This window comes from Rattus norvegicus, chromosome X, assembly GCF_036323735.1.
Source record: "Rattus norvegicus strain BN/NHsdMcwi chromosome X, GRCr8, whole genome shotgun sequence".
Classification (NCBI taxonomy): Eukaryota; Metazoa; Chordata; class Mammalia; order Rodentia; family Muridae; genus Rattus; species Rattus norvegicus.
The window spans coordinates 72,445,871-72,462,283 of record NC_086039.1 but is presented as its reverse complement, the minus strand read 5'-3'; the positions used below and the strand labels follow the sequence as shown (position 1 = coordinate 72,462,283).

Below are 16,413 nucleotides of genomic sequence, written 5' to 3'. Positions count from 1 at the left end.
ACTCCCCTTCACACCTATCCCTAAAGCCCGGAGAAAGGAAAAATAAAAAAGAAACCAAAAGGTAACACGCATAAAAAGGCAACAAACCACAGAACCAGCAAGGAACCAGTCCTACTAGTGGAAGACAAAAAAAGCTCTCCAGGCCTTTGTCTTAAGCCGCTAAGCTTTTGTTTCGGGTCAGGAAGGTGAGAAAGGAGCCAGCCATTTTAAAAGTTTGCCACCTTTATTACTTAGTCATGGCCCCTCTCCGTATCTGTCTGTCAGAATCTGTCTAATTCCTGGTCCTCAATACAATGACATATGAATTTGTAGGACACTTTGGAGCCATTTTTCTCCGTGGTCAGACAGTGTTTGCAGAGACAGGCAAAATCCCTGATGCGAGGGAGTGGGGGAAGGGTTAGACATGCATTTAGCAGGGCATAATAGAACGTACCGTTAATTCCACCACTCAGGTAGGTGGGAGGCAGAAGGATCTGTGTGATTTGAGGCCAGCTTGGTCTATATAGCGAGAACGTGTCTCAAAATAAGTAATAGAGAAATGTGCATAAACATCTACACTTTCCACCAGGCTCGAAGCAGAGATAGGGCTTTGAGGCTAGCCTGGTCCACATACTGAGTTCTAGGATAGCCAGGGATATACAGAAACACCCTGTCTGGGAAAAAAAAACCTAAAATATTTTAACTTTCCCCAGTGTTTGGTTTGTCTGTTTTGCCTGTAGTCACTTTGGTAGTTCTGACACAAGGTGGTGCTCTGAGTCCAGGTTTGCACTATAGTCTCAGCAGTTCTCAACCTGTGAGCCTCGCTCGACCCCCAAACCCTAGATAGTCTGCATATCAGATATTTACATTACAGTTCCCCATAGTGCCGAAATTACAGTTCTGGAGTAGTAACGAAAATAATTTTATGGTTGGAGGTTATGACAGCATTAAGAACTGTATTAAAGGGTCCTATCATTTAGGAAGGCAGAGAACCACTAATCTAGAGCTTTATAAAGTAGGAAACTGGTAAGGGAGGAAGATGGCATGTTTGGCAACTTGATTAACTAAGGGTGAGTGCAGCCCTCCATGCTGCCTCACTAATAAGTAACTATGCAGTATTAGAACCATCTTACTCATCAAACCAGATTTGCATTTATGCACAGGCACTAAAAAGGACAGAGGGATTTGGCCTGCTGATTTCTCTGGTGCTGTCCGCCATTTGTTTTTCTGGGAGACAGCTGTCTTTCTCACTGGTCTGAAACTCACCAAGTGGGCTAGGTTGGCGGGCCAATAAGCGTCCCCAGTGCTAGGATTACAAACAAAGGCTTTTCTTTTTTTTCCTTGCAGGTTCCGGAGATCATATTCAAGTTTTGCAAGGCAAGGAGAGCTGGTGCTAACCCCAGCCCCAGGTGTGCATTTGAATAATGTTTTGAAGCTGTTGCTGTCATTTCAGTTCAAAGGCATGCTTTCCTCTTCCTCCTTTCCAGGAAGGCCAGGCACACTGATATGAGGATTATAAACGATTTACATTCACAGCAGCAGAGAGTGTGCCAGGGACTGGGTGAAGGAAGAAAAGAGTTGTTGATTAAGTAGAAATGAGGTTTAGTCCTGCAAAAAAAAATTCCAGAAACCTACCATGGAAACACGGGGGTGGGGGGAGGGCGGTAGATATTGTATTATATACCTAAAAGCACTCGGAAGATAGGTATTTTTCTTTTCAGAGGCTCAGATCTGCATGAACAAAGGAGAAGTGTCAGAGAAAGAATGAGTGAAGGTAAAAATCAACATGTGGTTTGTTTGTGTATGTGTGTGTGTGTGCGCACGCGTGTGTGTTTGTGCACATGTTGCACATGTGTGCATTCTTAGCTCATTTCAAAGGTAACAGTTTGTTCAAGGAAACAATAGAACTAACTCAGTGATGGTAGTTGTAGGTAAGGAGATGAATTAATGGTAGTCTGAGATGTCACAGTGGACAGGAGAGAGAAATGGGGTATATTCACTCCTTGGGAAAAGGCATGTCCCAAGGAGTATTTGATACTTGATTTTAGTCAAGAGTCCTAGAAGCTCCTATTGTTTGAACCAGTTGTAAATGTAAGGCAATCACTAAAGAAGTTTATATTCTTGAACATCTAAATTATCTGAATTTAAAAATTAGAATCCCGGGGGCTGGAGAGATGGCTCAGCAGTTAAGAACATTGTCTGCTCTTCCAAAAGTCCTGAGTTCAATTCCCAGCAACCACATTGGTGGCTCACAACCATCTGTCATGAGATGTGATGCCCTCTTCTGGTGTGTCTGAAGACAGCCACAGTGTACTCATATAATAAATAAATAAATCTTTTTTTTTCTTTTTTTTTTTTTTCCGGAGCTGGGGACTGAACCCAGGGCCTTGCGCTTCCTAGGCAAGCGCTCTACCACTGAGCTAAATCCCCAACCCCAAATCTTTTTTTTTTTTAAAAAAAAGAAGATAATAAAGTCAGACATAGTGGCCTATGCTTTTAATCCCAGTGAACGAGAGGCAGAGGCAGGTGGATCTCTGTGAGTTCAAGGCCAGCTTGGTCTATAGATCGAGTTCTAGGACAACAAGGGCTACTTAGTGAGGCCTTTTTTCTGGGGTGGGGGGAGAAGAGATAAGAAAATATTGATGAAGTTAAAGCTTTAATAAGAGAGTAAGAAGAGAAAGGAACAGATATAAGTTAATAAGTACTAATAGAAGTGATAGGAAGCCAGCAGTTTTCATCTCATGAACTAGGAAAGGAATAGTCTTAACATTTTTTTTAAAACCTGTGACTTGATCATTGGCAGGAGATGAAATAATTATATGAAGGAGACAAAACTCACTGAAGGAGAAGAAGCAATCTGGATGAGCCTATAGCAAACAAATTAAATCATGGGCTAGAGAGAGGCTTAGTGGTTAACATTTTCTACTCTTTTTTTTTAAATTTTTGAGACAGGGTCTCACTATGCAGTTCTAATTGTCCTTCTATAGGGCAATTATTTCCATGGCATTCAAACCAAATAAAGATACTATACAAAAATATGCCTGTAGGACTGTGGTGGTGCATGTCTGTAATCCTAGCACTCAGGAGGCAGAGGCAGGTGGATGTCTATGAGTTTGATACCAGCCTGGTCTACAGAATGAGTTCTAGGACAGCCAGAGCTACACGGAGAAACCCTGTCTCAAAAAAAACAAAAACAAAACAACAAAAACCAACCAAGAAACTGGGATCAATTGAATCAAATCAAGTGAAAATCAATTAATTAATCAATCATATTAGCAAATGTAAAGAAGAAAAATTAGTGATCATACCAATATATTTAGGAAATGCTTTTCATAAAAAGAAACACATTCATGATGAAAACCGTGAGTGAACTCAAAATAGGAAGGAACTTCTTCAAATTGATAAATAATACACAAAAGCACAAAGCTAAATTTATAGCTAAGAACACTCTTGTGACAGCTGAGGGCCATTGCCAATATTCCTATTAAAAATCACAGGGACTGACATAGCTAATATCATATGACAAGAAAGAAAAGCCAGAAAGAATGGCTGTTCACAGTCCCACAACAGTTTACCATAGAACAGTTCTGTTGGCTGGTCCAGTATTAAAAGAAAAATAATTAAAGCTGAGCGTGGAGGACTGGAGAGATGGCTCAGCAGTTAAGAGCACTGACTGCTCTTCCAGAGGTCCTGAGTTCAATCCTAGCAACCACATGGTGGCTCACAACTGTCAGTTATGGGATCTGATGCCCTCTTCTGGCATACAGGCATACACACAGGCAGATTACTGTATACCTAATAAATCAATCAAACAATCTTTTTAAAATGCAACAAAACCCAAACCAAACAAAACCAAAACAACAACAACAACAACCAAAAAAAAGAGGACATAGATCTCTTAGCCTCTGTCTTGTTAGAAAATGGTCCCATTGGAAGTGGACTGTTGAGCATACTCTAGAAGGTATGCAGTCCTTTTTCTAGAAGCATCCCATCCCTGAGATATTAAAATGGGGGATAGCTGGGGCTGGAGAGATGGCTCAGTAGTTAAGAGCACTGACTGTTCTTCCAGAGGTCAATTCCCAGCAACCACAAGGTGGCTCACAACCATCTATAATGAGATGTGATGCCCTCTTCTGGTGTGTCTGAAGACAGAGTACTCAAATACATAAAAATTAATAAATACTTTAAAAATGGGGATAGTGGGGCTGGGGATTTAGCTCAGTGGTAGAGCGCTTACCTAGCAAGCTCAAGGCCCTGGGTTCAGTCCCCAGCTCCGAAAAAAAGAAAAGAAAAAAAAATGGGGATAGTTGGTCATGGTGGCACATGCTTTTAATCCTGGTATTTGGGAGGCAGAGATAGGTGAATCTGTATGAGTTAGAGAACAGCCTAGTCTACAAAGTGAGATAATACCTCAAAAACAAAAACAAAAGCCCAAATAACAACCCCCAAAACAACAAAAACAAAACAACAACAGAAACCCCAAACAAACAGGGCAAAGATGTAAGTAGAAACCTCTACAAAGAAGACACACAAATGGCAAATAATCTTGTGCGCATGTGCACATGTACGCATGTGTGCGCACACACACACACATACACACACACGCAAATCTGTTCAATATCATATGACTTTGTAGAACTGGAAATCTAGCAACGAAATATTACTGAACATGTTTTAGAATGCCCCAAATGTAAAAATATTGACAGCATCAAATGCTGGGGATTACCTACAGAGAAATCATATTCACTTATGCTAGGAATGCAGAATGCTATTGACAGTATGGAGGTTAGCAGTTGCCTTTAGCACTTCCTGATCAGCCGTGGTGCTTTTTAAAGAGGTTGTGAAACATCTGGGGAAGAAGGCTTGTGGGGGTGGGTCGCTGAGGCAGGCCTTTGAAAGGTTCTAGCCAGGCCACGATTCTGACTTCAGTTCCCTGCTTTCTGACTACCATGACGTGGATGAGCTGCAAATTCTTGATGCCACAGACATAATTGTAGCCATGGCATTCCTGCCTCAATGGACTATATTCCTTGAAATCATGAGCAAAGCTAAGGCCTTTGCTCCCTACGTTGTATTTGTCAGATATTGTACAACAGAACATGGAAAACCAACAAGACAATATGAAAGAATGCCAGATTAAAAAAAAATAGCAAAGTCAAAAAAACAATTAAATCTTTCCGAGACCCTCAGTACCTTGGAAAGTGACTGTATTCAGAGATAGAGAATTGAAGGTGATAGTTCAGTACAATACAAACGAGGTGTTATGATGTGGTGTGCTTTGTTGTTTGACACAGGGTTTCAAGCTATGATCAAATTTGCTAGGTAGCTAGCTGAGGCTGGCCTTTAACTCCGGATCCTTGAGATCACAGGCATGAGGGCTATGATTGGTATTTTTATAGGAAGAGAAGATTAAGAATCAGACATGCAGAGGGACTTGTGAACATATAGGAGCAAGACTGTAATTACCTGGCCAGAGAGACTCAGAAAAGCAATCCTTTTGGAAACTTTTGTCTTTGTTTTAGCAAGGCATAGGATCTTCACTCACTATGCAGTCCTAGTGTAGCATTTACTTCTGCTGCCTGTGGATCAAGATGTAGAGCTCTCAGCTCCTTCTCCACCATTATGTCTACCTGAACACTGCCATGTTTCTTGTGATGTTGACAATGGACTAAACCTCTGAACCCATAAGCTAGCCCCAATTGAATGTTGTCCTTTATGAAAGTTCATGGTGTCTCTTCCGAGCAATAGCAACCCTAACTAAGACAGGGCTCCTAGCTTCTAGAACTGTGAGGAAATACATTTTAGCTGTTTAAGTCACCTAATCGGTGGTGCTTTGTTACTAAAGCATCAGCAAACTAATACATTGTTATTAGTCACCTTAAAAGTAAATAGATTAGGGGTTGGGGATGTAGCTCAGTGGTAGAGCGCTTGCCTAGCAAGCTCAAGGCCCTGGCTTCGTCCTCAGCTCTGGGGGGGGGGGGAGTAAATAGATTAAACTCTCAATTAAAATGTAGATATTTTCAGAATGGATTAAAACCATAACCCTTCTATTTATTATATTATATACATGACACTAAATTTAGAACTAGAACTAGGGATATAGATACATTGAAAACAAAAGGAGAGGGCTGGAGAGATGGCCCAGTGGTTAAGAGCACTAACTATTCTTCCAGAGGTCCTGAGTTCAATTCCCAGCAACCACATGGTGGCTCACAACCATCTGTAATGGGATCTGATGCCCTCTTCTGGTGTGTCTCAAGACAGCTACAGTGTACTCATACATAATAAATAAATCTTTTTTAAAAAAGAAAGAAAACAAAAGAACAAGAGCTGGTGAGATGGTTCAACAGTTAAGAGGATCTGGGTTCCAATAACTTCTTTTAAGCTCTGATGGTACCAGATATGCATGTGGTATACATACATGCAATCAGGTAAAATACTCATGAACATAAAATAAATCTAAAAAAATTAAAAAGAAAGGAAAAGAAAAGGATGTAAAAAGGTATTTTATGATATATTAACCAAAAAGGGAGTCTGGCAGCTATGATAATATAGGACACAATAGACTTTGAATAAGAACAAAAGAACATTTAAATGAAAAAGAGCGTATGTGTGTCTCAGATGTGGTAGTCCACACCTTTAATCCTAGCACTTGGGGGGCAGACAGAGGCAGGCAGATCTCTGTGAGTTTGAGGCCAGCCTGGTCTACAAAGCAGGTTCCAGGAGAGCCAGAGCTGTTAACACAGAGATACCTGTCTCAAACAAAAACAAAAACAAAAACAAAAAAACAACCAAGGGGCCAGAGAGATGGCTCAATGGTTAAGAGCACTGACTGCTCTTCCAGAGGTCCTGAGTTCAATTCCCAGCAACCACATGGTGGCTCACAACCATCTGTAATGAGATCTGATACCCTCTTCTGGTGTGTCTAAAGACAGTTACAGTGTACTCAAATAAATAAGAAATAAATAAATAAATAACCCAAACAAACAAAAAAAATCAAAGCAAACAAACTCCAGAAAATGTGTACAGCTCCCAGTTTAGAATTATGAGACTTCTGAGTGTATAAATGAGTGGGTCTCTAATTCTTGTTCCTTCTTTTGGGATCTATTCTTTCTGTTTGCCTTGTCTAACTTTATTCGGTGTGATAGTTTTTGTTTTATCTTATTGTATTTTATTTTGTTCTTTATTGTTATCTCTTAGAAACCTGTTCTTTTGTAATGAGAAACAGAAAGGGATCTGAATGTGAAGGGAGGTGGTGGTGGGGGGAGCTGTGAAGAGGAGAGGGAGGGGAACGATAATCGGGACATTTTATGTGGGAAAAGAATTTACTGTCCATTTTCAATCAAAGGAAAAAAAACACAGAAGCTTGTACCTCACAATTCTGGAGGCTTGGAAATCTGTGATCAAGAAGCCAGCATGGTTGGGTTCTGGTGAAAGACTTCTTGCTAAAGTGTTGAGAGCTTTTATATATAACACAAGGAGAGACAGAGATGGTGATGGAGAGGCAAAGGAGGCAGAAGATGTGAAGAGAGAATCTCTGGTCTTTTCATATAAGGACAACAATCCCATAAAGACTATACCTTTGCAATTTAGAGGGCTGCATAATGAATTTGGTGAAGGTATAAACATTCAGTCACTAATAATATAAGCCAGTAAATCAGAGGATAAATCTATCAAGAAGAGATAACCATTATAAACATACATGCAATGAGCAAGAAAGTCAAAAGTATGTTTAAAAAATGGACTACACTAAGGTGAAAATTAGGGAATTCTATAATAACAAAGACTTTGATATCCTACTTTCAATAATCGATAAAGCAACTATGCAGCTCAACAAAGAAATCCATAAAGGAAGAAATTAAACGCCATACTCTGAAGCAATGAACAGTCCACGGGAGCCACAAGCAAACTGAGCATATTGAATGAAAGCAAACTACCACATGCTAAATGTACAGGCTACAGCTAAAGCAGTGCTTGGAAGGAAAAGGAACTGTACGTGACTGTGGTAAGAAAGAAGGCTGCCCTCACTCAGTAACCCGATTCACACCTTACGGACTAGAGAAAAGCAAATTAAACACAAAGGCAACAGAAGGAAGACAAAAAGGGAAAACAAATAGGAACAAAAGAAAACACCGAAAGGTCTTGCCTTTGAAAATACTGGCAAATATGACAAATGTCTAGCTTCGTAAGAAGACTCAAATGTCGAAACTTTACTATCAACCTTTGGAATGAAGAGCGTGGCAGCATGCCAAGCTGAATGATATGCATGGGGATTAGATAACCTAGGTGAAGGGAACAAAGTCCTGGAATTGTCTCAAATACAAATACAAAATGGGAATAAACCAGAGTACATCTGAGTAAGTCAAGAGAGGGCATGCAAATCAAGCCCTTGCCAACACAGGAAATCCTAGGCTTTACTAGTACATTCTCTCAAATATATTTAAGAATTAATATTAATCCTTTTAAAACTCTCCTGAAATATGATAAAGAGGACGGAGCACTTCTTAACTTTCCGAAGGGAATGGAAATGGAGAATGACTGCTTACTGGATATAGAGTTTTTCTTTGGGGATAATGCAAAAGGTCTGGAATTGCATATTGGTGATGGCTGCATGGCATGTTAATATATTTAATGCTATTAAATTATACAATTGAAAGTGGATTCCCAGGTAATTTTTGTATGTGTTTCTACACAGTAAGAGACATTCTTGCTTTTAAAGCCAGCTATGAAGTAATGTATACTGTATGAATGCCCAGAACACAGTGTCCTAGGAGAAAATATGAGAGGGAAAGTATATCATACTTGCTTGGGATTGGGAGCAGGGTCTGAGGAGAAATCCAAAGTTACTATAAATGGACCCAAACTTTCCTTTTAAAGGTGATGGAAATGTTCTAAAGTTAGACTGTAGCAATAGTTTCAAAAGTACTATTTGTAAATATGTCAAAATTAAGTGATTCATTTTTTTTTAAATCTTTTTTTTTTTTGGTTCATTTTTTCGGAGCTGGGGACCGAACCCAGGGCCTTGCGCTTCCTAGGTAAGCGCTCTACCACTGAGCTAAATCCCCAGCCCGTGATTCATTTTTTTAAAAAGGATTTTTCTATCTATGTATTTACGAATATGGATGCTTTGTATGCATATCTGCATGTCAGAAGAGGGCCTTGGATACTTTTGTAGATGGTTATGAATTGTCATGTGGTTGCTGGGAATCAAACTCAGAACCTCTGAAAGAGCAGTTAATGTACTTAACTGCAGACCCGTCTCTCCAGCACCATAGGATTTTTTTTAAAGATTTATTTATCTTATGTATGTGATTACACTGTCGCTGTCTTCAGACACACCAGAAGAGGACATCAGATCCCATTACAGATGGTTGTGAGCCACCATGTGGTTGCTGGGAATTGAACCCAGGTCCTCTGGAAGAGCAGTCAGTGCTCTTAACCACTGAGCCATCTCTCCAGCCAATTCATTTTCTTAATATGAGTAAGTTTTATAGCATGTAGGTTCTTTCTTTAAAAAGTACTTGAAAAATAACTGGATAGGTGACTCTCCCAATTAACTATGTATCAAGTTAGCTCATTGTCAACTACTGTACATAAGAAAGCAGATGAAAATCTTGCATGGAGCTGAACATAGTGGTGCATGCCTTTAATGCCAGTGCTCCAGAAGCAGAGACAAGTAAGTCTGTGAATTTCAGGCCAGCCTGGTCTCCATATATATAGTAAGACCCTCATCTCAAACAAACAAACAAACAAACAAACAACAACAAAAAACCAAAAAAACAAAAGTCAAAAACCAAAAAATGAAAAACAAAAGCTCAGCGGTTAAGAGCATTGACAGCTCTTCCAGAGGTCCTGACCTCAATTCCCAGCAACCACAAGGTGGCTCCACAGCCATCTGTAAAGGGATCTCATGCCCTCTTCTGGTGTCTGAAGACAGCTACAGTGTACTGATATACATAAAATAGATAAATCTTAAAAATCAACAACAACAAAACTAAAACCAACCAAACAAGAACACCTTATGAAGTAAAGCAGTTAGCCAGTAAAACTGACTGAACAGTGAATTCGGGAGCAGGAGCGCATGCATTAGCCTTTAGTATTACTTATGTTATGAACATAAATATTTCTATAAATGGCTATGGGCAAATAGTGGCTGGGCTGGGCAGTAGTGGCTTATGTTTTTAATCCCAGCACTTGGGAGGCAGAGGCAGAAGGATCTCAGAGTTTGAGACCAGCCTGCTCTACAGAGTGAGTTCCAAGAAAGCCAGGGCTACACAGACAAATCCTTGAAAAGGCCAGAAAGCCAAAAATCCAAAAATCCAACCCCCCCCACCTTCTGCTGCCAAAACAAAACAAAACAAAAAGGCAATAGTGGCTGGAGCTATGGATGTAATTCAGTTGGTATAATGCTTGCCCCGCATACACCCAAAACCCTGGATTGCATTCCCAGCACTATATAAACTAAGCATAATAGCACTATAGTAGTATATATAATCCTAGCATTCAGAATTGGATGCAGAACTGGAAGTTCAAGGCCATCTTCACCGACATGGTGAGTTCAAGAACAGCCTGGGATATGAATCTCAACACACACACACACACACTCACACACTCTCACTCTCACTCTCTCTCTCTCTCCCTCTCCCTCTCCCTCTTTCTTCCTCCTCCTCCTCCTCTTCCTCCTCCTCCTCCTCCTCTTCCTTCTCCTCCTCCTAAAAGGTTCAAAGGCAGGCTACATTTAAGTTATAATACTGTATGGAATAGTTTCAAGTCTTCTTTGCACAAGAGAACAGAAGGTATTTTATAAAAGGCACAAACAAAATGCTTGAACACAGCTTGCAGATAGAACTATTTGTCTTTCACCACAAGCCTTATTCCTTTTCTATATGACATGATGTATGCATAGGGGTTTCATTTTTATTCTCTTTTAAAAAATACTTAGATTAGGGGCTGGAGTGGTGGCTCAGTGGTTAAGAGCACTGGCTACTTTTCCAGAGGACCAGGGTTTAATCCCCAACACCCACATGGCAGCTCACAACTGTCTGTTACTTCCATTTCAGGAGATCTGATACTTTCACACCACCATGCAAGCAAAACACCAATGCACATAAAATAAAAATAAATCATTAAAAATATAAAAACGACAAATAAAAATGTAAAACATACTTAAATTAAAAAAAAAAAAACTAGCCAGGTATGGTAGTGCACTCAGGAGGCAGAAGCAGGCAGGTCTGAGTTCAGGATAAGCCTGGTCTACAAAGTGAACATAGGATAGCCAGGACTACACAAAGACACCCTGTCTTGAAATACCACAAAACCAAACCAAACCAACCCAAACCAAAACATGGAGTCAAGCATGATGGTAAATTACAAGTTCTGCTTTATAAAACACGGGAAAAGGAAGGCTCTGGCTTCTAAATAACCCTCTCAATTTAACAAGGTCCAAAGTAAAAACAGAGAAAGGTTTAAAGTAATTTCATATTTAAGAGTGGTGGCATGACCAAGCCATAGCTCCTTCCATAGTATATGTTAGAGCAGTTAAGTCAAAACTATGTGGTAGCCACAGTTAGCTCTCATTAAAGTCTAGTCTTCTCAGATCTTTAGGTTTTATAAGAAACAGGCTGGATGGCACAAATCTTCTTTTAAACATTAATTAGCTAAGTGCCAGGGGTAGGATCTAGAACTTCACACATGCTGGGCAAGTGCTGGCTCATTGATCTGTGGTTTCAGGATTCTATTTTTTAAAGTTACTTATTTATACTATGTATGTGAGTGCACTGTCACTCTCTTCAGACACACCAGAAGAGGGCATCGGATCCCATTACAGATGGTTGTGAGCTACCATGTGGTTGCTGGGAATTGAACTCAGGACCTCTGGAAGAGCAGTCAGTGCTCTTAACTGCTGAGCCATCTCCCAGTCCCCAGGATTCTAATTTTTAAATGCAGATAATAATTTAAATGGTCAAAAATATAGAGAAATAGTTTCATTCTTGGGGTAATTAATGATTCACAAATTGACACTAAAGGATCATTTTAGAGGGAATCTTATAGAGGCCAGGCTGGCCTCAAACCCACTATGTAGCCAAGGATAACCTTGAACTCTTGCTTCTACTGCTTTCCTGTCAAGTGTTAGGATCACAGACATGCTATCATACATGCTTTATTCAGTGTTGGAGGGCTTTATATATGCAGGATAAGTACCTTACCAGTAGAGCTTTATCCCCAGCCTGAACTGTCATTTCAAAGATTTTTTTGTTATTTTTTTATTTTTAAAAAGATTTATTTATTTTATTTATATGTGCACACTGTAGCTGTCTTCATACACACCAGAAGAGGGCATCAGATCCCATTACAGATGGTTGTGTGTGTGTGAGCCACCATGTGGTTGGTGGGAATTGACCTCAGGACCTCTGGAAGAGCAGTCAGTGCTCTTAACCGCTGAGCCATCTCTCCAGCCCTTTTTTGTTATTTTTTAAAATGTGAGTATGTGCATGCATGTGGAGATCAGAGCCTACATGTGGGAGTTGAATCTCTCTTCTACCATATGGGTCTGGAAATTGAACTGCAGACTTGGCAGGCTTGTCATCAAGTACCTTTACTGAGTCACCCTGTTGTCCCTAGTATAAACTCTTTAAGGGATACCAGAGAATCAGCATCATCTCAGCTTTCATTGAATATTCCATCAGAATACTCATAGCACAAACACAGGACATGAAAAGATGTTTCTGTTTCAGTTCCTCTGGTACAGTTATTGAGATGAACAAAGCAAAAATAAGTTTCAGGGGAGAAATATCCTTGATAGCATTAAAACTCCAAACTTTCTCAGTGATTGAAACTGGCTACACATGGGACATCCAAATCATGATTTAATTCACACTGAGGCTTTAAAATAAAGTTGTGGAGGTTATTGATTTTAACTTCTAAAAGATACAATTAAAAATTGTGTTGTCAGCTTTTTTTAAACCTGTAGAAAGTCAGTTGAAAATACTATGCTTGTTTTGACAAACAAATTAGACCGTATTGAAAGCAAAGCTCTAAGCTACTGGTGGTTATTAAGGGAATCAGTAATCTACTTCTAAAAAGTCATAGGGGAGCTGCACCTGTTGACACATGCCTATAATCCCAGTTGCTTAGGAGACTGAAGCAAAAAAAAAAAAACCCATGAACTCAAAGCTTTCCTGGGCTACACAGGGAGTCTAAGATTAGCCCAGGCCAGGTATGCAGAAGTGTGAGTTTTTCCCCCATTAAAGATTTATTTATTTCTTATGTATACAGTGTTCTGCCTGCATGTATGCCTGTTGGCCAGAAGAGGGCACCAGATCCGGTTACAGATGGTTGTGAGCCACCAAGTGGTTGTCGGGAATCAAACTCCAGACCTCTGGAAGAGCAGACAGGGCTTTTAACTGCTAAGCCATCTCTCCAGCCTAGTAGTGTGAATTTTTAAATCCTAGTACCCAGGAGGCAGAGACAGATGCAGACAGATCTCTGTGAGTTCAGAGTCAGCCTGGACTTATATAAAAAGCTGGTCAGTGATACACAGTAAGACCCCATCTTGAAATCAGGCTGGGTAACTTAATAGGATCCTGTATTAAAATAGAAACAAGGGTTAGGGCTATATAGCTCAAGGGTAGAGCACCTGCCTGGCATGTACAACACTCTAGGTTAAGAAAAAAAAAGGCACAGGGTTGGCAGCATTTTATTATCTTTCTTTTTGAAGTAATTATGAAAGAACTTAAGAGAAAATGCAAGATAAAACGAGTGTTTCTTGACAATATTTCCAACTTAGTGGACTAATTGTTATTTACAATAAGTCCACTTACAGGCATTGATAATATTATGCAACTACTTTTTTTTTCCATGAGAGTTGCCATTTAAACAAATTAGTAGGTAGTAGGGAAAGAATGTTAGGTAAAATGGGTATTTTTCCCTCATTGGATTTAATCATAATTTGTATGTATGTGTATACATGCACATGGTTTATATGCACATGTATGTGCATGTGGCTGTATGTGCTCATGGAGACCAGAGGAAAAAGTCCTTCTTTATCTCCATCCTATTTCCTTGTGACAGAGTCTCTTGCTGATGGCCACAGTAACCCTTGTTTTTACCCATGTCTGGCATTTGACATGGGTGCTAGGATTTAAGCGCATATGCTTGTGCAGAATTGTTGCTGGGAATTGAACAGCAGTGTAATCCCTGCCTGTTAATCAGACTTTTCAAAGATGTCCTCCCACTGGGGAAAACAGCCCTGAAATAAAAATGAAATTTTAAAGTAGACAAAATGAAGGCAATGTCCTAAATGCATGACACAACTATAAAAGAATGTTCAAGCCTATGGGCTTTCTTCTCCTTTGAGGACTGCTGGTCCTTCTGCTTGGCTTCAGAGCCAAAGGTGCTCTCCAGTCCACCTGCAGTTCAGAATTATTTTAAGCCATCCCTTTGGGTTTTCCTTTTTTTGGAAAAAGTAATCCATATATATTTGAATATATAAATTAAATTGCATTTATTGCAAGTGGTATAAGCTCATATTAAGTAATAAAGTATTGATAAAGGTTGAATAAGTGACTTCTTCTTTCGTCCCAGAATTTCTTTAGCTTTAAAATAAAGACAGCATTGTTCTGGGAGTTAAATAAATCGTGGAAACACTTCGAACACATAATAAGTGTCCAATAAATGTCAGCTCCTTTTATTGTCATACAATAGGCTGGTTATACTTACTCTTTTGTTGAGACAAATAACAGGCCACAGGCTGCACCCCAGGGTACAGCAGCAGCAGAGACATCCACATAGCAGCCACTTCACATTGACAGGGAGAGCCTTTTTCAAGCATGAGTTCACGCGGCCAATGCTGGTCTTAAATTCTTCTGGAGCCACCTAAAACAGGGGAGTCTCTGTAAGAGTTTGTGGACAGTTCCCCATGACCTTTAATCCTAAGGAAAATGCCTTATCACAAATATTTCAATGTCTAGATACATTTTCTCCATAAATCTGTATCATAGACTCTTGGAAGACTTAGCGAGTAAAGCAATACAATTTCATGCTTTTAGAACTTTGCACTGTATCCACAATGCTCTGAAATGACTAACAATAAACTGAGAGCACCAGGACTGATAGGAAAGGAAACGAACACATCAAGCACTTTTGTTTGCAAACACTCTTGTTATGGCAATGGTGCTCAGAGTCTTCAGGCACCCTGACTCAAAGCTGGGTTATGGTTAGAAGTCTAAGACAAGACCACAAACCAAACAACTAACCAGCGGAAATGGGATTAAAACAGGCATTGATAATAAACTACTTTTTTTCCCCATGAGAATTGACATTTATTCCTCAAGTTGTCAAAATCATCACCAAGGATTCACTAAGGGTGCCAAGGGAACAAGGAGGCTCAAACACTGATTGGGGGTTGTCAGTTTAGAGGGAGGTGGAATGGGTGGGGGAACCCCAGCTGTCCCCCCCCCATCTAATGCCACAGAAAAGGGTCCTCCTCTGGCCAGCTCCCCTCCCCATCACCATGTCCAGTTTTTCTCAAGGGGAGGTGGGTTGGGGACTTGGGAAGAGGTTGTAATGTGAATGGGGCCCAGGAGGGAAAAGAGTACTGGGGGGGAGGCCCCCCATTTCACATTCACTCACAACACTGATCTCCCAGGGAGCAGAAATTGGGGAAGCCAGCTGAACCAGCGCAATTACTTTCAAATAAACTCTCTTAATACCTTTTTTTTTTCTTGGAAATCTGTAATATAATAGTTAAACCTGATGCTGTTTTCAGGGAAATACATTAACAAAAAATAGTATCTGGTAATTATGTTTAAAGCTGTTTCCTAGCATTCAGCGCACATCAGACTCATAACCACTCTGAGTTTTGAAGGCTGAAAGTGTTTACACAAATTTCATATTTCTAGTTAATTACCTGTTCCTGGAAGTAGCTGCTTGTGCTTTTCTATAAACAATGACAGGGTCTATTCAAAACCATGAGTGGGATGCATGTTAGTTAAGATTTGAACCAAGGGGCTGGGGATTTAGCTCAGTGGTAGAGCGCTTGCCTAGGAAGCGCAAGGCCCTGGGTTCGGTCCCCAGCTCCGAAAGAACCAAAAAAAAAAAAAAAAAAAAGATTTGAACCAAAAATTCTCCTTTCAAGTTACATGATTCAAAGGAACATTAAGAATAGTGTGTTTTTGGTAAAATCATGTTTCTGGATCACCAAGATGATACCACATCGTTTAGAAGGTGAGCAGATGGAAAAGTCATGGGAAAATTTTCAGCATCTGGTTGTAAAGGCAAAACTTATGATGGTACAAAAATAAGTTGCTGTAAAATGAAAGCTACAGGATGACGTGTGACATCACAAATCTAAAAACTTCACTCGTCACACAGAAGGTACGTTTATTTCCTTTTAACAGTAATGCCTTAGAATCCACACAAACATAAGTATTTGGT

The 16,413-nt window shown here is 39.9% G+C and overlaps 1 protein-coding gene across 1 annotated transcript in view; it reads right to left on the bottom strand.

Moving 5' to 3' along the window:
- Positions 1–16,413, bottom strand: part of Chic1 (cysteine-rich hydrophobic domain 1) — a 44,074-nt gene that overhangs the window by 9,641 nt on the left and 18,020 nt on the right. Inside the window, exon 3 of the mRNA NM_001401184.1 lies at positions 14,698–14,853. Coding sequence (NP_001388113.1) covers positions 14,698–14,853 — 156 coding nt within the window. The remainder of the gene's footprint in view (positions 1–14,697; positions 14,854–16,413) is intronic.